The sequence below is a fragment of the Phyllostomus discolor genome, chromosome 3 (genome assembly GCF_004126475.2).
Source record: "Phyllostomus discolor isolate MPI-MPIP mPhyDis1 chromosome 3, mPhyDis1.pri.v3, whole genome shotgun sequence".
In the NCBI taxonomy this organism is placed as follows: domain Eukaryota; kingdom Metazoa; phylum Chordata; class Mammalia; order Chiroptera; family Phyllostomidae; genus Phyllostomus; species Phyllostomus discolor.
The window spans coordinates 214,150,832-214,174,350 of record NC_040905.2 but is presented as its reverse complement, the minus strand read 5'-3'; the positions used below and the strand labels follow the sequence as shown (position 1 = coordinate 214,174,350).

The 23,519-nt window shown below is 70.0% G+C and overlaps 1 protein-coding gene across 1 annotated transcript; it reads right to left on the bottom strand.

Moving 5' to 3' along the window:
• Positions 1 to 1,103: 1,103 nt before the first annotated feature.
• On the bottom strand, positions 1,104 to 17,787 carry TRAF2 (TNF receptor associated factor 2). The gene is made up of 11 exons (XM_028522083.2): positions 17,722 to 17,787; positions 11,838 to 12,053; positions 11,261 to 11,339; positions 10,953 to 11,051; positions 6,869 to 7,030; positions 5,981 to 6,055; positions 4,669 to 4,743; positions 2,831 to 3,145; positions 2,278 to 2,455; positions 1,760 to 1,908; positions 1,104 to 1,389 (listed from the first exon to the last, which is right to left on the bottom strand). Exons 2-11 carry the CDS (start codon positions 12,023 to 12,025, stop codon positions 1,171 to 1,173), a joined length of 1,539 nt encoding a protein of 512 aa, XP_028377884.1. The 5' UTR covers positions 12,026 to 12,053; positions 17,722 to 17,787; the 3' UTR covers positions 1,104 to 1,170.
• Positions 17,788 to 23,519: the final 5,732 nt, after the last annotated feature.

Genomic DNA, 23,519 nt, shown 5'->3' with positions numbered 1-23,519 from the left:
GGGGCTGTCCCACGCTCGTGTCCACAGGCGCGCCCTCTGTGCACCGCCACCGCCACGCGGTCCCGCGGCAGCTCTGTCCAAGTCCCGCCGCGGTTCCCAGACTCGCGGGTCTCCTCTGTGCGGTCCGCCGATTTCTCAGAACAGACGTGTGCGGGCAGTCCCAGGCGGGGCTCTCGCCGACGCGCCTGGGCAGCCCGAGCCGGCCTCGGGCCGCAGTCCTGGGAACCCGACGGACGACGGCCTGTCTTCGCCCCGCCGGCGGAGGCCCCCCCCCCCCAAGCCCACCGAGCTCCGCCCGAGGCCGGTGCGGCCCAGGGGCCCGGGCTGGCGCGGAAACAGCTGGCAGGGACAGGAATCCCCTGCTCCCTCCCACTCCTCCGTGCGGGGAAGCAGGGCCGGGGGGCAATGCCGCGGTGAGATCCCCGAACGCCAGCCACGCCGGGGGCCGCTCCCCCCAAGCTGGGGTCCCCGCACAGAGGGCGGGGCAGGCCCAGACCAGGAAGCCGTGTGCTGCTGCCACGCAGCTCTCTGGGCAGCTGGGGGGGGGGGGGGGCAGCCAGCAAACACGGTTCCAGAAGAAACTCGGGCCTCGCGAGGCCCACAGCCGAGAGCAGGGGCGTCGGGGACACGCAGGGCTGCCCGAGAGCCGGAGGCGCAGGCGGGGGCCGTGGAGGTCAGCGGGGAGCCGCTGTGTGCCCCCACGACCCAGGCTGGAGGCGACGGACACCGCCGCCACAGAGGGCCCACGGTTTAACGAGACCTCGTGCGGCCCGACGGGGCCGCCGCCCGTCCCTCGGGCCCGACCGTGCGCCCGGGCGCACCAGGGCGCTCCGAGGACTCGGGCCACCTCGCTGCTCGCCGGCCGGGCCGGGCTGCAGCGTGGCCCCCTCGGAGCCACGCCAGGCCCGAGACCGTCCCTGCTCCCCAGGGTGCAAGGGCGGGACCAGGCACCGGGGTCCTCCGTCTGGGGCCCGCCTGCCCTCCGCTCGCCTCGCCCAGCCGTCCCCGCCGCAGGGAGCTCCCAGGCCCTCGGGACGGCCGGCGGGGGGCTCTCCAGCCCGCGGCCCAGCCCCGACCTGGGCCTCGCACCCTGCCCGGAGGCGGCTCCTGCCCACCGCGGCAGCTCCTCACCGGGCCGCTGGCCAGGCTGCCTGGCCCCGGCAGAGGCGGCTAGAGCCCCGTCAGGTCCACGATGGCCTTGATGAAGACGGCGTCGTCGCGCACGTAGGAGTTCTTGGCCTCCATCTTGGAGACGGGGCAGAAGAGGGGGCAGCCGCTGGCGATGTTCATGTCGCCGACGGGCCTCTGGAAGGAGGACGAGGTCACGTCCGGCTTGAAGGCGTCGATCACGTGCTCCCGGTTGTCCTGGTCAAGCAGCATCAGGGTCACCTGGGGGGACAGCGTCGGGGGCCGCGTGAGCCCGCCTCTCCCCTCCCCTGGGGGACACGGGCTCTCGCTGACGGTTCTGTCCAGGGCCGCAGGCCCGAGGCCCAGCCCCGGGCTCCCGACGGCCTCCGCGGGGCGTTTCCTCACACGCTGCCGCGCTCCTCTCAGGAGAAGCCCCCTCCCCCTCGACCCGCCCGTGCCCCTGCCTCGGACTCGGGCTCCCCCACTCCCAGGCAGCACCTCTCACCGCCGACCCCCAGAGCGCCCGGTGGCAGTGCCCAGTGCCTGCCCCAGGGCCGGAACCGGAGTGCCAGTCCCCACACCCCGGCCCGTGCCCGGCCCCCGAAGCCCACCCCCCGGGCGGTTGGTGCACCTTCTGGTTGAAGGGCCAGCGCAGGAGGGCGTCATTGGGGCCCCGCATCACCACGAAGAAGAGCGACAGGTGGGTGCCCCGCCCCGTGCCGTCCCCGTTCAGGTACAGGCGCAGGCACATCTTGTAGCCGTACCTGCTGGTGTAGAAGGCTGGGGGGCGGGGGGTGGGGGAATGAGGCGGGGGCGGCGCGCGGCTGGGGTGCGCTGGGCACCCCCCCCCCCCCCTGTCGCCATCCCCCGAGGGACGGGCGGAGCACAGCCGCCTCCCTGCCCGCCGGGAGACCCACGAGCTGGGGGGGAAGGGGCCCAGGCCGGAGCAGGGACCGGCGCACGTGGGGACAGGCCTGGCCCAGGGACGCCCGCCCGACACAGCTGCGCCTCCTGGAGGCCCTGCTGCGGTGGGGGCCCCTCTGCGCAGGGGCACCGGCTCCACGAGGCACCCCCCGCCCCCGCCCGCTCACAGGACGGCATGTGGTGCCCGGTGCAGCGGCAGCTCAGGCCCAAGCCCCTGGGCAGCACCTGGGGAGAAGATGGCGGGCACTCGGCCAGCCACGGCCTCCTGGCGCCTCCGGGCGAAGTCGGAGATCTTCCAGACGAACACGCCGTCAAAGGTGGACGCCTCCATCTCGCGGACCTTCTGCTCCAGGTCTGCCACCGCCAGGTCCTTCAGGCCGATGCTCCGCTCCAGCTGCTGCACCTGGGGGCCGGGAGCCCGTGAGGGCACAGGGCCGGGCGCCTCGCCCCACCCCGCTCCGCGGAGACCACCTTCCGCCGCACAGGCGCCCACCTGCCCTCCAGTGTCCCCATGCTCTTTAGCGTTCCTGGGTCGGCCCCTCAGGTCAGCTGCACCCTGTGAGACCGCCGTCCCCCCTCCCCCAACCCCCACCCCTGACCCCCCAGCCTGAGGGTCCAGAGGCTGTCTTAGTGAGAGGCAAGGCACATGCCCCCAGGCCAGGCCCCCAGTGAACCTGGCTCAGGCGGGGGCTCTGAGCAGAGGCGGGGAGCGGGCCCCCCAGAGGTCGGGCTGTCCCCCCACAGCCCGGGCCCCACCGCGCCCCAGCCGGGCACCGACCTTGTTGCTCAGGGCTTCGATCCGGTCCTGGTCCAGCCGGTGCTGCCGGCCGCAGGCCTCGGCCGTCATGGCCACCCGCTCCACCTCCCGGTTCAGGACGCAGACGATGTTCTCGAAGGTGGCTGTCTTCCGCTCCAGGGCCTCACACCTGCGCAGCAGCTCCGCGGCCTCGGGGAGCCCCGGGCCCAGCACGCCGGCCTCCCGGCCGCCCCCCGGGCTCTGGGGCAGGGGCCCGGCCTCCACGGCGCGCAGCAGCATGGCCAGGTGCTCGCGGAGCCACTGGCCCTCGTGCTCCCGCTGCTTCTCGCCCTCCACCTGCGGTCCAGACGGGGGGGGGGGGGGGTCGTCCTCATGCCTGCCCGCAGCCCGGACCCACAGGCAGCCTCGGGGGATGGCGAGGGTGCACGCCAGGGGCTTGGCCGCCCCGTCTGCCCCCCATGCTCCCTCTACCCCCGCCGGCAGTCTGCCGTGTCCCAGGACTGCGCCACCGCACCGTCCCGCCGGCTGGCCGGCTCGCGCTCAGAGCGACAGGGAGAGGGCCCCGCGGACAGGCTCCCGGGGCTGGAGGGAAGGGGCTCCCCGCGCAGCCCCGACTCTGCAGCCTTCTAACCCCCACAGCGGGCCCTGGGGCGGCCAACGCGCTCGAAGGCCGGAAGGAGAGACGATGAACGTGCGTGGGAGGCGCCCGGACGGGGACTGCAGCGTCCCGGGGTCTCCTGGGACGAGCCGCAGGGACCGCCGTGCGCACCACACGGGACACAGCCCCGCGGCCGGGTCGGACCCACGAGGTCTCCAGGACCTGCCGCTCGGCTGGCGCCACACCTGTGGCGAGTCCACTCTGACCTCTGGGAGGTCACGTCCACTTTGACCTCTAGGAAGCCAAAGCCCTGGGCCAGGGCGCCAGCTCAGAGCAGCGGCCACCTGCACCAGGTCTCCCCGGCAACGGGAGCAGACGGACAGACAGACGGACCGAGGGGCAGAGGCAGCACTGCTCCCACGCACTGTCTGTCCTCAGGAGCCCGAGAGCCAGCCCCGGCTGCTGCGGCTCAGTGGGCTGAGCATGGGCCTGAGAACCAAAGGGGTCGCCGGTTCGATTCCCAGTCAGGGCACAGGACTGGGTTGCAAGCCAGGTCCCCAGCAGGGGGTGCACGAGGTGCAACCACACCTTGATGCTTCTCTCCCTCTCTCCTTCCCTTCTCTCCAACAGTGGACAAATACAAAGACAAAGGAAACGAAAACCTAACACCCGAGGCCGGAGCAGGCGAGGGCCCCCCTGCCCCGGGGGACGGACACGACCGGAAATGCTGCCTGGGCCCCACCACTCAGGAGCAGGGCCGGGCGCCGGGCGGGGGGCTCCTGGGCGGAGGGCTGCCCGGGAGGGGAGCCGCCCAGAGAGCAGGGCGCGCAGAGCAGAGAGGGCCGCGGTCCTGGGGCGGGAGGCGGCCGGTGTGCTGCGGGGCGGCCGGGCCGGTGGCTGTGGCAGAGGGACAAGGTCCTGGCGCCAGGGCCAGGGCCGCGCGGGCCACCGAGGCGAGCTGGGCGGGGGCGGGGGGGTGTCCAGGAGGACCGCCGGGCTCTCAGCCGCAGCGGGGGGCGAGCCGGGCGCCCGTTCTGGACGAGGTGCGGGGCCAGCGTGAGGCTGGGGTCTGCGGCGCCCCCCCCCCCCCCGGGGCGGCAGGGAGTGCGAGGCGCTGGGCTCTGCCCGCGGGCGGGGGTGGCGGGGGCCGAGAGGACGAGGGGATCGGCGGGAGGAGAGCGGGCAGGGCGGCCGCGGGCGCTGCTGCGGGGAGGGGGCGCGTGCGCGGGAGACAGGGCCCCCCAAGAGCCCTCGGACTCACCACTGCGGGGCAGCCGACGTCCCGGAACCGGCAGGGCGCCCGGCACTCGCTGCACGCCCGGACGTGGTCCTGAAACTGGGAGGGCGCGGGGTCACCAGAGCCGCACGCTCGGCTGGGCAGAGCGCACCCCCACGCACCCCCACACACCCCTGTGCAGACACACTCACTCACACTCGCGTGCTCACGGCAGCCTCAGGACACACACAGAGACCTCCCCCCCACCCACACCCCCCCGTCTGGGGCACAGCGGGTCAGAGTGCCCGGCGCTGGGGCCAGGAGCCCGTTTCCACGGAGCCGGGGACGAGGAGGGGCTGGCCTGTCCGGGGGCGGGGGCAGACACCCACTCCGATCCCCTGCGGCCCTGACCCAGAACAGCGCCAGGACCCCCAGAGCAGAAAAGGGGGCCGGGAGGGGAGCCAGCCGCGCACGGACACGCAGCCCCTGGACTCAGGGAGCACACATGGGCGCTCCCACAAGTGGAGCGGCCGCAGGACCCCCAGCAGCGGCCCCACCAGGGGGGCCTGGGGCGGGGGAACAGCGGCCCCGGGAACAGGGACACGGCCCGACCCGGGTCGGAGCTGGCAGAGCAGCGGGGACCTGGGGCAGCGCCTCCCAGCGAAACCTGCAGCAGGCGGAGCTCGAGGGCGGAGGGCGTCGCCTCCAGACGGAGCCCCCCTTCCGAGAAGGAACGGGCAGGAGGTGCCGGGTCTCCCTCAGGTGCAAGAGACACCAGTGACCTTGAGGCGAAAAAGCGCTCGCTCACCGTGCTCACGCTTGGGACATGCCAATGGAAACCGCCCCAGAAACCGTCTCCCCGCCACACAGGCGTGAGGCCGGACGCGGCGCCCTGGGGCAGGGGAGCCCACGCCCCCCGTCAGGCGTGGGCTCCGCCCTCGGCAAGCCCCGGGGCCGCTGTGCACACGGCAGCCCCCCTCGGAGAGAGCGGCCCCCACGCTCAGCAGCAGCGGGGGACACAGGAGCCGGCCGCCCGGAGCAGCGCCGCCGGGGGGCGGGGCTGCCCTCAGACGGGCCGCGCGGCGAGCCCCGTGCCGTGCGGCTGGAGGGACGAAGGGTTTCCGCAGCAGAAGGGCTGCGAGCACAGGAGGTGGGGACCCACCGGACGTGGCAGCGCAGACCAAGGCGGGGACCTCTCCCACAGCCGGGCGCCCGCAGCCTGTGCCCAACCTGCACTGTGGGTGCAGGGCAGGGGCCGCCACCCAGGCTGCCGGCAGGTGACCCCACGGCCGGGCCCTCGCGGCCCAGGCTCCTGCCACCCGCCGGCCCCAGATGGGGGGCTCAGCACACGACTCACCTTCTCGCGGGGGATCTTCTTCTTGCCGCAGATGTCACACGTCAGGGGGAACTTGGGGCAGATCTCGTGGTGCGCCTTCGAGGGAAGCACCAGGAGCATCAGGGAGGATGTGGGGGGGACTCGGACGCAGAGACCGGGCCCAGCACCTGGGCACGTGGCGGGCCCTCGGCCCCCCAAGACCCCCGCCTCGACGATGGCACCGGCACCGGCGGGTCCCACAGGCCCCGGGGAGCCTCAGAGCTGTGAGACCCTCCTCTCCTCCAGCGGCCGCCCGAGCCCGTCTGCAGCCTGACCGAGACGGGTCCGCACGGTGCGGACAGCCGTGCTGGCCGAGGTGGGCACCGCGGGGCTTTCTGGCGACGGACCGACTAGCCGGAACGTCTCAGAGAGCGCCTGGCGTCCACCCGACGGGCTGGCCCAGACCAGCCTCCAGGTCTCGGGTTTCTTGGGAGGGGGGGACAGAGGGACATGTGAGGGACACCCTGGGGGCCAGCACGGACTGGGCAGCCTCTCCTGCACTCACACATGAGGGACAAACGCCCACGGGGACCTGCCCACGGTGCAGAGAGGCCACGCCGCCACGTCAGAGTGCGGCCCACGACCACGACCGCCACGGAGAGGCGGCAAGGAGCCACCGTCCGTCTGGGCGTGGCAGCGGCGCTCGGAGGCAGCTCGGGGCGGGGCAGGACGGGACGGCGCGACCCCTGGGACCTGCCTCGTCGGCCCAGCACAGGGACGCTGACCGCCCCGGGAGGGAGCTGAGGCCCACGCTGCCCCCCCGCCCCCTGGTGGGCGTGAGCTCCCTGAACGGAAGCAGCCCTTTGAGAGGAGGGGGCCCGGCCCCCGCGCCCCACCCCTGCGCCCCAGCGACGCCCAGCCCGCCCTCACCTCCACGTCGGCCCCGCAGCAGGGGGCCCTGCAGTGCCGGCAGCTGAGGCTCCGCTGCGGGCACTCCTGCTCCGCATGCCGCTCCTTCTCGCCGAGCCGCACCAGGCTCCTGCACGCCGGGCACTCGGTCAGCAGGAAGGGGCAGTGTCCTTCGTGGCAGCTCTGGCGACACAGGGAGCACCGTGTGCACAGGGCGCCCCCGGACACCGTGGCGGCCACACCACACACGTCCTGCCGGTGGCCACCCAGCCGTGGCTCCCCCCTTGGTGACCCCACGGTGCCGGCGAGGGCCACACGCCAGGCGCCGAGAATCGGACCCGCCCACCACCTCCGCTCCGGGCCGGGGGCCAGGGCCCACTCCAGCCGGCGGCACCCCGCCCACGCTGCGACCCCAGGGGCGTCCCTCCCTGTGCCGACCACGGGGCACAGAGGGGACTGCTCCTAGTGAAGTTCAGGGACACTGGCCGGACAGTGAGACGGGCGCACAGGCAGGGACAGGGACAGGTGCAGGGGGGCAGGAGCAGAGAGGGGCAGCCGGGTCCCAGCAGGCGACGCAGGGACAAGGCTGGCCGGGGGCCGGGCAGCCTGCAGAGGAGGCAGAGGCGGGACCCGGGTCGACGGCTGTGAGAAGGGGCCAAGGGGCCAGGGCCAGACTCGTGCCACTGCACACAGGGCCGGCCAGCCCCACCCTCCTGTGGCCAGGGAGGCCCTGAGGCCCGTCCTAGGGACACAAGGTCCCAGCAGGGCCTCTGAGTGACAGCCTGCAGGGGTCAGGAGGGGAGGGGCCTGCGAGTGACCCAGGAGAAGCCAGCGCGGTGTGCAGCGCAGGGGCCCGCTCAGGCTCCGGGGGCCAGGAGTCCGAGGGGCCCCGCTCCAGCCCGGCCTCAGGCCGCTGCCTCGCTGCGCACGAGCCGACCAGGAGACCCCGCGGGCTCTGAGGGACCAGGATGGCCACCTGGACCAGGGGAAGGTGAGGGAGGGCAGGACCAGGGCACGTGCCACGAGCCTGGAGCCTCGGAGGCGGCAGGAAGAACCGGCCAGTCTGGGCCCCTGACCAGCCCCACGGGGCCGTGGGCTGAGCAGCCAGCCCCGGGGAAGAGCCGCCGTGAGGGGGACGGAGAAGCAGCGGGAGGTGGGGCCGCGAGGGCTGCGGGCTTGTGGCCGTGCTTCTCTCACTGCGACGAAATCACACGCACCAGGGACCGTCCCTGTCCCCCGTCTCGGGGCGCACGTGGCTCGGCGGCAGCAGGGACAGTCCCACCGCTGTGCAGCTGCCACCACCACCGCCCTCTCCAGGACCGTCCGTCGTCCCACACGGACGCTCGGTCCCCGTGGAATCCCACTCCCACCCCTGCCCCTCCCCCAGCCCCGGCCCCACCGGGGGCTCCCTGTCTCTGTGGGTCTGCCCCGCCTCCTGCGGGGACTGCGTGGGAGCGGGGCCTCACGGGGCTGCCCCCCTGTGACCGGCTGCTTCACCGAGCAGGACGTGAAGTTTCCGAGGGGACACACCGCCGTGTGCCACGGGGGATAACGTGGAGAAAAGGAAGCTGCTGGGAGGGGGGCCCTGCACAGGGGTCCCCCCACAAGCAGGGGCAGCTCAGGGGTGCCTGGAGAGCAGGGGCACCATGGCCTCAGGAGGCACAAGGAGGCCCCGAGCGTGCTGCTCCCCAGCTCCGAGTCCACGCTCTGACATGCAGGCCACACCTCCCCCCGGAGGCCCCGCACTTGTCGCTCAGGAGGGGGCAGGAGCGGCGGGCGACCTCGAGGCGAGACCTGACTCCCCGCACCCCTGCTCCCCAGAGCGCACCCTCCTCCGGGCTCAGCCCCAGCGGGCCCTCCCACGCCCAGAGGGCACCGTGGCCTCCTGGGCAGGGGTCCCCCCGCCCCGTGAGCCCCGAGCGCAGGGCCCGGCTGGGGCCGCACCGAGCAGCAGGCAGTCAGCACAGCGGACCCCGCCGGGCCTCGGCGGAGGCCTCGGCGCAGCCCCCGGCCAGGGCGCGAGGCCCCTGGAGGGCGCAGGCGCTTCCGGGCAGGGGCCCGAGGGCACAGGGGCGGGGGGGGGGGTCACACCTGCCCACCTGCCCCCAGGTCCGAGTCTGCAGCAGCCACAGGAGGCCACCTCTGCCCAGAACAGGCCCCGCTGGCTCCCCACTCCCGGGGAGCTCCAGAGTCCCGACAAGGGGGTGAGCACAGAGCAGAGAGGAGCGCCCGGCCCCGCTGCCCCCCCCGAGGCCCCTCCCCGCAGAGCCGTGGCTGCGGTCGGCACCCAGGTGTGCCCCGAGGGCTGGGCACTGACGCTCCCCTGAGCTCCGGGGCGGCGCTGACACCACCGCGGGGCACAGCCGTCCGCCTGCACCGCAGCGTGCACGCCCACGGCGCCACCCCAGGGCCCAGCCGCCCCGAGCTGGGCCGAGCCTGCTCAGACGTGACAGCGGGCCCCAGCCCGGCGGGGTGGGCGGGGGCCACCCGCGCCCCGAGGCCCGTGGCGTGGACAGGCGGGAGAGGTCGATCGGCATGTCAAAGGCCACGGCCAGCGTGTCCCGGGGCAGCACCGCCCTCCCACATGACCGAACCAGCTCTCGGGGACTTTCCGGAGCTCGGGGCAGCCAGGGACTTTCCAGCCCGCGTGCCTCGGGGCCCAGGGCTGGCTGCCGTCCCTGGCCTCGGCGGGAGGCCCGCGCCGCCGCCGCTGCTGGCAGCACAGGCCTGGAGGTGGCAGAGACCCCAGAAGAGTCAGGAACAGGGGTCAGCCCACCTGTTCCTGAGGACCTCTCAGTCCCCCCAGGAGGCACAGTGCCCCCCCCCCCGGGCCCGACAGGGCCCGCCCTGCCCAGGAGACCCCGACCCCGAGGCCCCCTGAACGGCAGGAGCAGCTGCCGGTCCGGACGCAGCAGCAGCAGCAGCAGCAGCAGCACTGCTGGTCTCCGCGGGTGCAGCCCGGCGGCCTCGGGGCGGCCGGGCCTCCGTCCACAGGGCAGAAGCCTCTGCTCCCGGGGGACGGGGGGGCCCAGAGGGCCCCGGTGCATCTCCCTGTCCACCCCCAAGAGGGCCCTCCCGGCCCGGCCCGGCCGCTTCTCTGGCAGAACCCAGCACACAGTCGGGCGCCCCAAGACCACGCAGCCCGGCGGCCCGGAGCGCAAGAGCAGCAAGTGGCAGGGAGAGACAGGGAGAAGCCCCCCAGGGCCCCAGGATCCCCGCGCAGACCCGACGCCACTCCAGGCCCACGCGCGGCTGGCTGCGCCGCCCCGGTGGGAGCGCGCCTGACCACGGGAGAACCCGGCCTCGCCGCCCGCAGAGCCCGGCCTGTCCCTCTGCACACCGCCCCCACCCCCACCCCGGCCACCACCACTGCGTCCAGACTCCGAGTGGGGCTCCCCCAGGGACCCCCAGGGCCCCTCCTCCCGGGCCCGGCTCCTCTCGCCGGGCACAGTGCCCTCCAGGCCTGTCCGCGCTCCGGCCGGGTCAGGCCCCGTCCTGTTCCCGGCCGCGCGCCGGCCCGTGGCCTGAACCCGCCGCGTCTCGTTTGTCCCTCCGTCCGCGGCGGGCGCGTGGCCGCTGCGAACCTTGCGTGCAAGTGACCCCCCCAAGACATGCTGGCAGAGGATGCCCGTTAGGAAGAAGGTGACAGACCACTGGACGCGCTGGGGCACCTCCGGGCCTCCAGGCGGCAGGGCTGGGCCAGGTGCCCACCACACAGAAGCCCAGGGGACCGACACAGGGACGACAGCCCCGCGCCGGGCAGAGACCGGCCGCGGAGAAGCCTCGCGCACCAGCCCTGCCCGCCCCGGCCAGGGGCCTCTCTGCGGCCCCAGGAGGCCCGTGCAGGCGGCTCCCGCGGCCCCCGGCATCCGCACGGCTCGGAACAGGAAAGCCTCGCCTGCCGACCGGACGGAGGAGCCCACCGAGCCAGAGGGCCGGTTTCCTGCGCGGACTGGACCCCCACCACTCAGGGGTCCAAGGGGCGGGTCTGCACTCCGCACGGCTGGGTCCCCACGGGCGTGTTACCAGAGCCCCTGGCCCTCCCCCACATACCCGGGAGGTGCTGTGCAGGCTCCGGGGCCACTGCCCCCCGGGGAGGCCCTACCTCGTACTCTTTGAGGGTCCCCTTCCAGGTGCAGCCCTCGCTGGGGCAGACAGCCGGCAGGCTCTCCACCTCCCTGCGGGCAGCATTGTCCGGGAAAGCCTGCGGAGAGCGGGGCCGCGCGGTGAAGCCTCCTCCCAGCCCGGCCGCCGGCCCCGCAGGCCCCAGTCCTCCGCACCCAACCCGTCCACGCCGGACGCCCCCGCAGCGGCGGGTCCTCTCCAGCGGCCGAGGTTCCGTCTGCCCTCGGCGTTGGAGGAAACGCGAAGCGCCTTCCGGTCAGCGCTTCCGCCGCGGGACCCCCCACTTACCGAGCTGCTCTCCAGAATCGAGACGCCCTCTTCGTATATGCCCTCCTGCACGCAGGCGGCGCAGTTCTGGGGCCCGGAGCTGGCGGAGGGAGACGCTGCGTGAGCGCTGCCGCCGCGGGCCCGCGCCACCCACGTGTTCTCACCGTTCCCACGTCAGCGACACGCACGGGTCAGCGTGAGGTTCAGAAGGCGCAGAACAGCGGGGAGGCCGGCTCCTCGGACGGCCGCCCCCCGTGAGCAAGGCGCTCCCGCTCAGAGGCAGGCGCAGCCCTCTCGCCGCGCCACCAGCCCGCCCCCGGCGGCCCACCGGGCAGACCTCCCCGCAGGCCCCACGTGCGCTCGGTGTGCATCCGCAGCCTAGAGCAGCGAGCCGGTGCTGCCAGGCGGGGGACCGCAGAAACCATCCGCGGCAGCGCCCGGCCCCCCACACGCAGGCTGCAGCCGGCGCAGCCCCGCCCACAGAGGGCCTCCGCCCCGCCGTCAGCGTCCGCGTCCACCAGGGCTGGCCCGGAGCGCAGCTCCTGGGGCGCACCTGCTCCACCGTGCCCCGCCCTGGCCCCCCCAGCCCCGCCAGTACCTGAGGATGCTGCTCAGGCAGAAGGAGCAGTAGCGGTGGCCGCACTGCGCCTGGAAGGGCCTGCGCAGGACGTTCTTGCAGGCGGAGCACAGGTACTTGTCCTCCAGCTTGGTGCCCAGCACGGTCCTGGAGAAGCCGAACTGCAGCGCGTCCAGGGTGCTGGGAGGGGTCACGCTGGCCGCAGCCATGGGAGCCGCGCCCCGGGGACACCGAGCCCTGAGGAGGGGCAGAGCGCATCAGGGCCGTCCTGTGGGGCACCCGCCTCCACCGAGACCCTCCGGGGAGAGCGCCCGGCCCGGTGGTCAGGGCTGCGGGTGGTCAGGCTGGGGGGGGGGGGGGGGGCAAGAACCTGAGAGGCGGGACCCGAGCACTCGGGGAAGCCTGGGAGACGACCCGGCCCTGCCTCCACCACCACACAGACAGCGGGACTGGCCGCAGGGGCGCCCTGCCCCCAGCACCCAGCGGGCACCCGCACGCCGGCCTGGCAGCCCCCAGGCCGGCGGCTGCCCCCCACGGCACCCGGCCTGCATCTGAGCACGGAGGCCGCCACCCCCTGCTGACACCGCCCAGCAGCCCCCGAGCGTGAAGCGCTGCCCCTGCAGGCACGGACGGGCCCTCCGTCCCGCGCCGGGACACACGTTCTCAGGGCTGCCCCCGCCGCGGCCGGAGCCTGCGCCCTTCCATCCAGGAGGCTGTGTCCCCCAGGAGGGGACAGGGTCTGCGCAGAGCAGCGAGGACACTCGGACGGAGGCTGTACCTCTGCCCTGACACCACAGGACATAGTGACAGGCGGGGCTGCTCTGAGTCTTTGCCGGGGAGGGGGGGGCTGGCCCTGGGGAAGGAGCCTCACACCCGAGGGCCCTGTGCGGCCCACCACAGTCTCCCGGCCTGCCGAGACCCCCGGCCCCAGCAGACGCCGAGCCCAGGGCCACTCCACGCAAGGGCACACTTGCCGCTCGCTCGCAGTCCACGGGCTTTCTGGACACAGGGCCACCCTGGGCCCTGGTCCACCCCTCCACCCACCCCACGGCCGGACGACCCACCCGCTCCAGCCCGAGGGCGCAGACGCAGACCAGGAGACGGCGGCCCCGAGAACGCGTCCTCCAGGCGGTGCTGGCCCCACAGTCCCGCTGCGCCGAGAGCGCTGCCCGGCCCCGTCTGCGACCGGCCCCACGCGCACGGGGGTGGGGGGGGTGGGGGCAGACCACACAGCCACTCCTCCCAGCCACGCCGCCAGATGGACTCCACGAACCGCTCACGGCTTACAGTCGCTGCTCCGGCCGCGCCAGACACAGGGGTCACAGTGTTGCTGAGAAGGAACCAGGGGCCACGTTTTCAGTCGAAACCCGGCTGCGTGCTCGCTGTGACGTGGGGGACAGAACACCAAGCGTGCGGGACTGTGGCCACAGCGCGCTCCCGGCGGGCAGCACAGCCGGTGCGGAAGGCAGGCCGCGCGCTGGGCGCCGAGGGAGGGCACCGCCACGTCCGGCCGTCAGACCGGGCTCTGCTCCTCGCGTCCACACCCCACCTTCGGTGGCAGGCGGCACCCGCGCTCCGGCGCCCCTGACTGGCTCCTGTCCGATGCAAAACCGGCGTCCCTTTCGACCGGCAGGAACAGGAAACAGCCCCGACACACGGCTGGGCCTCGGCCTCGGCCTCCGTGCTCCCCCGGCTCTGCGGTCGCGGCCGCCCGACACACAGGAGGGGGCCTGAGCTCACCGGCACCAGGGCGCCAGCCACAGGCCGGACGGGCGCAGGGTGCCCCTGTGCACCCTGGGCGTTGTTAAGTCCCCGACGCTGCATCCGAATCTCACCATCAGCGCATCTGAACTCCCCAGGACCGTCTCAGGAACGGCGCCAGGACAAAGGAGTCGTGCCCAGGTTGACGGCTCCCACAGCCCCCTCGCACCTGCCCAAACCCTCGGAGCCAACCTGCGTGTCTCGGGCCCGTCCCAACCTCCCTCCGGCAGCAGCCACGCTGGCCCGGGCCCCCGACGGCCCCCCATAGGCCTGCCCGGGAAGGGGTCCTGCCCTTGGGGCAGCAGCCGTGGGCAGGTGTCCTGAGCACAGCGACCCAGAACCAAGCCAGACGCCCTGCTCGTGCTTTGGAGCTTCCGTGTCCCCCCCCCCCCCCACTCTCGGGTGCGGTGGCACAAACGGGACCCACGAGCCCCGTTGTTGGCAGAGCCTCCCGTCCCCAAACCCCCCCCTGACGGGAGTGCACCGCCTCCCACGGCAGCCACCCCGTGTCAAAGGCACGTCTTCCACGTACAGAGCATGTTCACGGAGGGACTTCAGGTCTCCGCATCAAGGTCAGGCAATGCCCCCCACGGAGAGGGGGAGGGGCGCGGGGACAGTGGGACTTCGGAGGTGTAGTACGGTATGTGATGTGTTGGATGCTTGTGTGGTCTCCTCCCGGGCCCTGGCACACGGCCTCCAAGCCCCTCGGGACGCCAGCCACCCCCCCGTTCCGGGGGGGGGCCCTGCAAACGGACTTAATAGCCAGCGGCTGTGCGCTGACCCGTCCTGCTTCATGGCGGAACCCCTGAAAACCCCACAGGACCGGGGTCAGAGAGCATTTGGGGTGGAGAGTGCACCTCGGGGCCAGCGGGGTGGCACGCTGGAGAAACAGGGAGCCCCTGCTCGGCCCTCGCACCTCCTCCCCCAGGTGGCTGTCCCTGGCTGTGCGACCGCCGTGCCCGCCCAACCGCCCGAGACCAGCGACGGCCCCTGAGAGCTGGCGGAGCTGGCATGATGGCCGGTGCCGCCCAGATCCACGTCCCATCAGACGCGCAGCACAGGCTCGGGCTGGGGGCGGGGGGCGGGGCGGGCACCATGCTGCCACCCTACCCGGGCCTCACCCTAGCGAGTCCCTAGTGCCAGCATGAACCTCAGAGACTCACCGCCCCTCCCACAGCAGCCTCCGCCCTGCACAGCCGGGCCACGTGACACACCCACTTAAGGGTCGCTCTCGAAGCTCACCCCCTCGCGGCCTCAGTGTGAGCCCCTCACGAGGAACACACGGCCCACCCGCGGCTTCGCACGGGGGCCGCCTGCTCTCAGGCCAGCATCACATCAAGCAGGCGACGGGCACATGCCTGACAGCTGTCCTCCCCAGCGCACATGCAGCCGGGAGGCCCCCTGGCCCTGCAGCCAGCCCCCCCCCCGTCCCCCCCTTCCCTGTGGCACCAACACACCCCCTCCCCCTGCTGAACGACGGGGCAGGCTGGCTCATCGAGACGCAGCAGTTCCGTCCTGTCTCCTGCGACCCAGATGGCCGCCCGCTCCTCTACTCTGTCCCCCTGTCCCCCGGGGGGTGTCCAGGGCGGGTGCACCCCCCCCCAGTTGCCAGGGCCAGATTCTCACAGATCGCACACCTCTCACCCGCCCCCTCCAGCGTGCCCATAAGCCCAGCGCCTTCCCTCCACCAGCTGCCAGGCCCTGGCCCCGTCTGCAGGGACCAGGCTCGCTGCCTCGGCCTCTCCAGGCCCTCCTGGCCACCAGAGGGGCCTCACCACGCGGCTGGGCCACTCGCTCCTCCCCAAGACGTCCCAGCTCCACCCTGCCAGCCGGAGGGTCTCTGCTCACGGGCAGCCTCCCCTAGGACCCTCACTGACCGTCCCTTCTAGGATGTGAGCGCCAGGAGGCAGGGCGGGGGGCGGGGGGAGAAGGGGCCCTGGCCTGAGCAGCAGCGGGTACACGAGCGACTCCCGGCTGCTCCCCAGCCTCCCAGCCCTGTGCACCCACTAACCTGGCCCACAGCAGGGCCCCCGGGCCCCGGGCCAGCCATTCCTGCGAGCTGAGTCACCCCTCTCCTCTCCTCCCCCCCCACCCCGGCTGTGTTCCCCGTCTAATCACTGCCAGTCCCTGAGACCACCATGTAAACGCCACCTCCACCCCTGCTGGGCCCCGCAGGGGACACGGTCTCCACCCTGCCCCTGGCCGACGCCGGACACGTCTCAGCTCTCTGGGGCAGCGTCTGCAGAGCCCGCCTCACCGCGCCCAGGCCCAGCCGCCGGGCCGTGGTGTGCCCTCCCTGTGGACACGCGGCCCGGCGCACGGGAGGACGGGGCACCCGAGCAAGTGTGGACTGGAGGACAGACAGAGGCTGCGCCCACTCTCAGCATGCCCATGGGGCCGGTGGGTACGTCCTTCTGGATTCTGCTCCCTGGACCTTCCCGCACTCCCCTGCCTTTTCTAGCAACCAGTGGCCGCTGTACATCCCGCGCCCCGGTCCCCGGACGCTGTCAGAACAACGCATCTCTCCGGTCCCCAGTGATTCAGGTTAATTTCAGGTTAACTTGCCCAGTAAGTGGAGAAACTCCTATAGAGAGAGAGGCCCGGCTGACAGCCCCTCCCCCACGCCACTGCCGCACACAGAGGCGCGCCCGTCCCCTTCCCTGCCCACCCGCACTGGCTCTAATGTCCCGGCTCCAGCCGCAGATCACGCACGGCGCTGGAGTCGACAGGGCCGCGTGGCACAGTACAGCCTCAGGTGGCAGAGGTCTGGGCGCAGGGGCACACAGGAAGGGCTGTCCCAGGACAAAGGACCGGCAGGCACAGAGCAGAGGCCCAGGAGAGCCTTTAGAGGCTGCAGCCTGGGGGGCTGAGCGGGGGCGCAGGGCTGGGCCTGGAGAGCAGCGGCTCGGGCCTGTGAGGTCACTGCCAGCCTCGGCGGCTGGGAGGAGGCTCTAGGAAAAGCAGCTATTGGGACTTTGCTCGTTTGAAACTCATGCAACAGTAAATTTTGTGGTGCGTAAATTATGCTGCAATAAGGCTGTTTAAACAACACTCAAGCAACGATTCCGGGTTGGCTGGGAGCACTTCACATCGCAGCTCTCCACGGTGACAAGCCGCCCCTGGACACCTCGCTGCGGGCTGAGCAGCTGCCCTGGGGCCTCCCCTGTCGCCATCGAGGCCGGCCGCTCTGTGACCCAAGAGCCTCCCCCGCCCGCCCGACTCCAGGCTCCATCCCTGGGGCAGCTGCCTCCACGCTGGATCCCGGCGGGCGGGAGGCCCGTGTTCCAGCCAAGTCCGTGTCCTCACCAGGCACCTCCAGCAGCGTGGGCCGCGTCCCGCCCCCTGGCGCTCCCGTGCGGCGCGCCGTCCCAGGGAGCGCGCCAGGTCCAGAGGCCCGAAGAGACCACCCGGCCTCCGCTCGGGCTTCCCCGGGCCGGGGGCGGGCTGCGGGCTGGCCCGAGCACCCCGACCGCCACCCTGACGTGAGCGGACCGAGGACCGCTTCCACGAACGACAGAATGAATGGGAGGCTGGGGCCGGCGGCGAGGGCGAGGGCGCGGGCGCCAGGGCAGGGGCAGGAAGCGGAGTCTGGGGGCAGGTGGGTGGGCGGACGGCGGGGGCCGGGAGCTAGGCCGCGGCGGGGGGGGGCGCGAGGGGGGGCGCGAGGGGCCGGCGCGGAGGCCCGAGCGCTGCCCCGAGGTGCGAGGACTCGTCCACACCGCCACAGGTCGGGGGGCCCCTCTGCGGGCAGGACGAGGGGACCAGGCAGCGGCAGGGGAGCGCTCCGCTCCGGCCGGGGGAGGAAGGGCTGAGGCGCCCACAGGCCGCAACGGGGGCTCGGGGCAGCGACGCCGGGGAGAGGCTGCGCTGTGCGCCCGGGCCCTGGCCCTGCATCGCGACCCGGCCGCGTGGACCCCGCGGTGTGGACCCCCGGCGGGGCGCCCGCGGGCGTTCGCGAACTTTCCTGCTCCGGCCCCGTGCCGACTTTCAGTTTCCGGTTCCCGCGCCTCGAAAAATCCCCTCGGGCCCGCGCGGCGGCCGCGGCGGCGGCGGCCCAGCCTCCCGGCCCGGCCTCCCAGCATCGCGCGCCCCCGCCCAGACCGCGACCCCCGACCCCGGCGTCAACCCAGGCGGTCCGACTCACCAACGGTCGCCGCGCGGCCAGACCTGCGCTCCCGCCCAGCCGGTGCCGCCGCCGCCGCCGCCGCCGCCGCCGCCGAGGACCCGCCCCCGAGCCCTCCTGACGGACTGACACAAGAGCCTACCAGAGCACCCGGGGAGCCGCAGCGGGCTCCGATTGGCCAGATTTCTCCCCCGCCCCTCCGTCTCCGCCTTCCCTTGACGGACTGACAAAAAAGCCCACCAGAAGCACGCAACGAGCCGCAGCGGGCGCCGATTGGTTGGCGAGGTCGTGACGTCATACTTCATTCATTCACCCCTCGGGTTTCCCCGGCGGAGCCCGCGGGGCTCGGTTTCCGCGGAGCCCCGTGCGCCGCGAGAGGATTGGGACTCTCGCGGCAAACCCCTCGCTGCCCCTCACCTGTGGAGAACCTGGCCGGTGTCCACGAAGGGTCAGCCCCAGGCCGAGGGCACCGCGGTGGCGCCTTCCCCGCCCCGCCCCCCCCCCCGCCCCCCCAGCTTGAGTTACGTTTATAAGAAAAAGGACGAAAAGGCCCCGCTCCTCTCCAGGGTATGAAGGCGGCGCGGTCTCCTCGGGGGAAGTGTTCTAGAACTAGACAGTGGTGACGGCCGCCCGATATTACGGATGTGCAAATGACACGATTGTGTAGTTTAAATGGAGAATTTTACGTTACGTGACTTTTACCACCAACAAAAGGAATGCACAGCCTATGGCCTCCAGACACACAGAAATGGGGAATACAAATGGAAACATCTGGAAACAAGGCAGTGGTCTGGGCCAGGGAAAAAAGGGGGGGCAGCGCTGGGAGGGCGGAGTGCTGACCCCAACACTGCCTCTTAGTGTGCAGGGCCTGTGGCCTGTCTGCTTCCCTTGTGCCAGCGGAGCGCCGGGGCCGAACTGGTGGCCTGTCCATCTGGGAAAGCTCGGGCCTGTCCACCCAGCCGACGAACAGCATCTCATCTCACACCAGGGACCCGAGAGCAGGAGTTCACTCTTCGTTTTGCAGAAAAGGGAGCAGAAGCTCAGAGAGACGCGCTTCCTTACGTGGAGTCACACAGCACCTCTGGCACCTCCACCCCCAGGGGCCATCCGGAGCAACTGCCGGAGGACGGAGAAAGCCGAAGAGCGGGCAGGCTTTGAAGTTCTCCGACGTGAACAGTCCACGTGGGGGCGGGGGTGCTTGCATCACGCTGCCTGAGACCACCTGGTTTGCCGTCGGAATTCCCCCACCCCAAACACCGCGTCCCCGGGAACCTGCGGCGGCCAGGCCGGCCTGCCTCCGATCCGGGTTCCGGACTGGAGGCTGAGTTGGCCAGAAGCCACCGTGGAAACCTCCCACCTGCAGCCACGCGGCTGCGTGCGGCCTCAGGTAGGGGGAAGTTTCCCCTCCTGGTCTCCGGGAGCCCAGCGGCCGCTCGGCAGGAAGTCGTCCGTCCCTCTCGCAAAGACGACGTTCCGTTGCAGTACCTGCTTCCTTCAGGGTGAAAGTTAGGAAATCACCCGCCTGACTTCTGCAGTGGGTTCCGGGAGTGTCACTCCTCCAGGTCGGGGCCGGAGCAGAAGCACCGCCTGCCCAGTGTCCTGTCCAGAGGTTTCACGATCAAGGTCTCACCTGCTGGGAAGGCCGCCAGCTGCCTGTGGACTTGCCAGCACTTCTGGTGTGAAGACGCTTTTGCTCATTGTAAACGTTGCCGCTTTTACAGCATTCTCATGCACACACTTTTTTTTTTTTTTTTTTAATTTGACTCTGACACCAGGCTTGCACGGAGGGAGAGGGAGCCTTGGTGGCATGGCCCTGACCAGAAAGGGACCGCCCCGCCCCCTCCAGTCAGCTGGGAGGGAGTGACACCTCTGTCCTGGCAGGCTGGAAAGGGATGACTCACTCTGGCCTTCGGGCCGTTCAGGGGATTCCCAGGCAGGCTCCTTCCTGCCAAAAAGAAAGCAAAACTCGGTCCACAGAGACAGCTACGACTGGGGAGGAGCCAGGAGGCACCTGGGACAGCCCTGGGAGGTGACCAGGCTGAGGTCCGGGGCAAGGAAGGGTGCAGGCCTGGGGCAGCTGCCCTGGGCTCCAGCACCCCTCCCAGAGAGAAGCGTGGGCCTGGCTGCAGATCAAGGGCAAGGCCGTGTGGCCACCTGCCCTCTGCCCTCGGGGCAACCAGGGCAGGAGAGGCCCCATCAGCTGCCCACTGGGTGTGCAGACCATGTGGGCGTGGCTGGCACTGCCGCCCACTCTGCCCGAGGGCAAGCAGCTCACCCCCTCTCCTGCCTATGACAGCCCCCCCACCCCCCGCATAGCCAGTTCCCTCCTAAAGCCCTCACCTCACGTCCTTCACTCACTCAGCTCTTTGGGAAGAGAGACACCAGCATGCATACGGGGCCAGGAGGCGGGAAGGGTGACCTGGGCCCCCACTCAGGACCTGGACGTGAGATGTCCCATATGTGCCCCCCAGGCTGTCCCCAGAGCCTCCGGGGGTGCAGCCACCTCCCCACCTGAGAGTACAACCCTCTCCCCACCTGAGAGCTCCCTCATGTCCTGACTCTCCAGACATGTGAAGACCGACCCTGGACAGCAGCCTCTAAAATAAGCTGGTTTCACCGTCACCCCCCGCCCCCCGTCTGAGGGGCACGCTTCCAGCAAGGCGGGCGCCCGCCAGCGCTGGGCCAGAATTCCCCTGTGCCGGTGCCAGCCCGGAGGGGCTCCCCCTCTGCCTCTCCCACAAAACTCACAGCCAGGCCACCGCTACCCCGGGACAGCCCCCAGAGGTAAGGAGAAGACACAGGGTGGGCCGCACCGCCCCCAACAGCACCCGTGCTCTGCCCAGGGCCCCCCGCTGGCAGCAGGAGCCCAGGGGGGAGAGCACAGGGCGCAGAGCTGGGGGGGGACAGTTTTCACGTCCCTCCGCGTTCTCTGCAGCCTGGGCAAGGGCTCGCAAAGGGGGGGGGGGGCGTGTGCTCTGTTCACAGTCCCGCACTTTCTCGAGCCACGGACAGCAGTGCCTAGTGCCACTACGACCGTGTTTGACGAACAGGCAGTCACTTTGGAAGGTCACTTCTGGAAAACACATAAATACCGAGAGGAAAGCAAAGGTCACCCCAAACTGCCTCTGCAGAGACAAGCCCTGCGTGGGCGCCCTGCCCGCCTCCCTTCCGGCAACCTCCGGCCGCCGCCTCCACCCAAACACCCTGCCTGCCGGCGCAGCGGCGGGTCCGCGCGCGCCATCTTCCGGCTGAGGCGGAAACTGCGGGCCATCCCGCGCAGGCACCTCGCGTCTGCTGGCTCCCTGCCGCACCTCGCTCCGACGTCCTGGCTTCCAACCCGCGAACTCTGAGTCGGCTCACCTCGCGCTTGAACTCAGCAAGTGAGGTCACCCGGCGGAGGTCCGCAGCTCAGGAGGTTCCTGGTGCCCTCTGAGGGTGTCCCCTGCACCGTGCCTCAGCAGGCCCCCAGGCCCACTGGGGGCCCTCCCTGGCTGCACTCTTCAACCCAACTGGGACCCCTGGCCGTCTGGCCCTGGTCCTGCCTCCCGCCTGCCATCCTTTCTCGCTTCCCCGGACGAGGCCCAGTGCACTGGAGAAGCCGTTGGCCCTCCACCACCGCCGGACCACTCACTCCCTCCGGGCCTCACGTGAGGCCAGAGGACAGGACTGGACACCAGATGGATTCTTTTAAACACCCCTCCTCCCCAGGACTAAGGCCATTCAGGGGTGTGCTGGGTGAGTGGAGGCAGCAGGATGGGTGGTGGGGGAGGCACAGGCGCCTGCTCCGTCCGTGCCCTGCTGGCAGCAGGGGTCACAAGGACGGGAGTGGCAGAAGTCTCTGCGGCATCAGGACTGGACTGCTGACCAGGAGCCGGGCGGGACGGTGGCTGTCCTGGCAGACACCTGCAGGGACAGAGGACGCCCAGGACGAGATGCCCCATCTCCGGCCCGAGTGACAGGGCGAACACAGCACCACGAGCTCATGCAGCTTCGAGCGCCGGGAGGCCAATCTGGCTCTGTGAGAGCACCGGCACTGGTGAGATTTGCTGAGCGGAACATTTTAACTGCCTGTTTCCAGGCAGACTCTTCCTTTGTTCCACTCTTCTCCGGGCACCTTGGAGTGACCACGGGCATTGCTGGGACCCCCACTGTGAAAATTAATAAAGAAAACCTCAACTAGAATTTGGAGTGGGCGGGCCTGTGGGGCGAGTTCTGCCGTCCTACCACTCAGTGTCAATCACCCCAACAGGAAGAGTCGTGTGCATCTCAACAGATGTTTTTTAAGTTACTACTCCAGCTGGAGGAAGATTTTCTCCTAACCCAGCAACAGCTCAGCCAATGAGAGACCACCACAACGCAGACAATGAAAAGCCACTCCATTTGGACTTCCAGGTTTCCTTCAATGGATTCTGTTTATAAAAACCCCTTCTGCCCTGGCTGGTGTGGCTCAGTGAATTGGGTGTTGGCCTGTGAATCTAAGGGTCGCCAGTTCAATTCCTGGTCAGGGCACATGCCTGGGTTGTGGGTCAGGTCAGGTCCCCGGTGGGGGCCACACGAGAGGCAACCATGCATTGATGTTTCTCTCCCTCTCCCTTCCCCTCTAAAATAAATAAAATCTTTAAAAAAAAATGTCCTGGCTGGCATAGCTCAGTGGATTGAGTGTGGGCTGCAAACCAAAGCATTGCAGGTTCGATTCCCAGTCAGGGTACATGCCTGGGTTGCAGGCCACAGCCTCCAGCAACCGCACATTGATGTTTCTCTCTCTCCTCCCTCCCTTCTCTCTTTAAAAATAAATAAATAAAATCTTAAAAAAAAAACAAAAACAAACCCTCCTAACTTCCCCCTTTCCTCTATAAATGAAGGTTCCTCTCCTTTGTTTTCCAGACTTGCTTATGGTTTTGCAATAATCGTATGCCCTGAATTGTGATTCTTTACTGTTTCTAAATACAAGGTCTGTCCGGAAAAAGTCCAGCCATTGTTAATACAACGAGAACGGTTGGCGTGACATTGCTTTGACCTGGTGGCCAAGGAGAGGGGACTGGAATGTGCGTGTGTGAGCAATGATGACTTCATTGTACTAGTCAGTGGGGGTGGTAGACACCAGTGAGTGAGCATGTGTACTGTGTGGCCGTCGCATTCAAAATGACTGAGCTAGTGGGGCAATGAATCTGCATCTAATTTTGCATTAAGCTTGAACATTCCTCCATGGAAACTATTTGGGTGATTTAGAAGTCCGCAGCTATGGGCACCTGGTGATTGCCAGCTTCATCACGACAACGCACCCACTCATGTATCACATTTTGTACAGTTTTTTTGTGAAACATCACATCACCCAGGTGACTCAGCTCTCCTCAAGCCCAGATTTGGTGCCCTGTGACTTCTGGCTTTTCCCAAAACACAAATCACCTTTGAAAGGGAAGAGACTTCAGACCACTTATGAGATTCAGGAAAATACAACAGGGCAGCTGATGGCGATTCCACCAGAGATTTTGCAGTGTTTTAAACAGTGGAAGAGACACTGGGAGAACTGTGTGAGGTTCCAAGCTGCCTACTTTGAGGGAACTGAAAGGTCATGCTCCTGTGTACAATGTTTCTTGTGTGTCTTGTATCTCTTTTGATAAATGTCTCTATTTGCCATAGTTCACGGCTGGATACTTTCTGGACAGAGCTCATGAAACCACTTTTGTCGGTAAACTAACTGTTTCATTTTTCAGGTCAGCACCACTAAGGGGAACTTGAGTTGAGAGACATTTAGTTGCAGCTTATGGGACATTTTTATGTAGTTCCCAGCCTTGCTGGCCTGGCCTGGGGTACGTATG

What these genes read in the sequence shown, in the direction of transcription:
- TRAF2 (XM_028522083.2), bottom strand. Translation starts at nt 12,025, where the DNA reads ATGGCTGCGGCCAGCGTGACCCCTCCCAGCACCCTGGACGCGCTGCAG. An exon ending in TCGAAGCCCTGAGCAACAAG is followed by an intron (nt 2,456 to 2,830) that starts GTCGGTGCCCGG and finishes CCCGGCCCCCAG; the next exon opens with GTGCAGCAGCTGGAGCGGAG. An exon ending in GCTGGCCCTTCAACCAGAAG is followed by an intron (nt 1,390 to 1,759) that starts GTGCACCAACCG and finishes CTGTCCCCCCAG; the next exon opens with GTGACCCTGATGCTGCTTGA.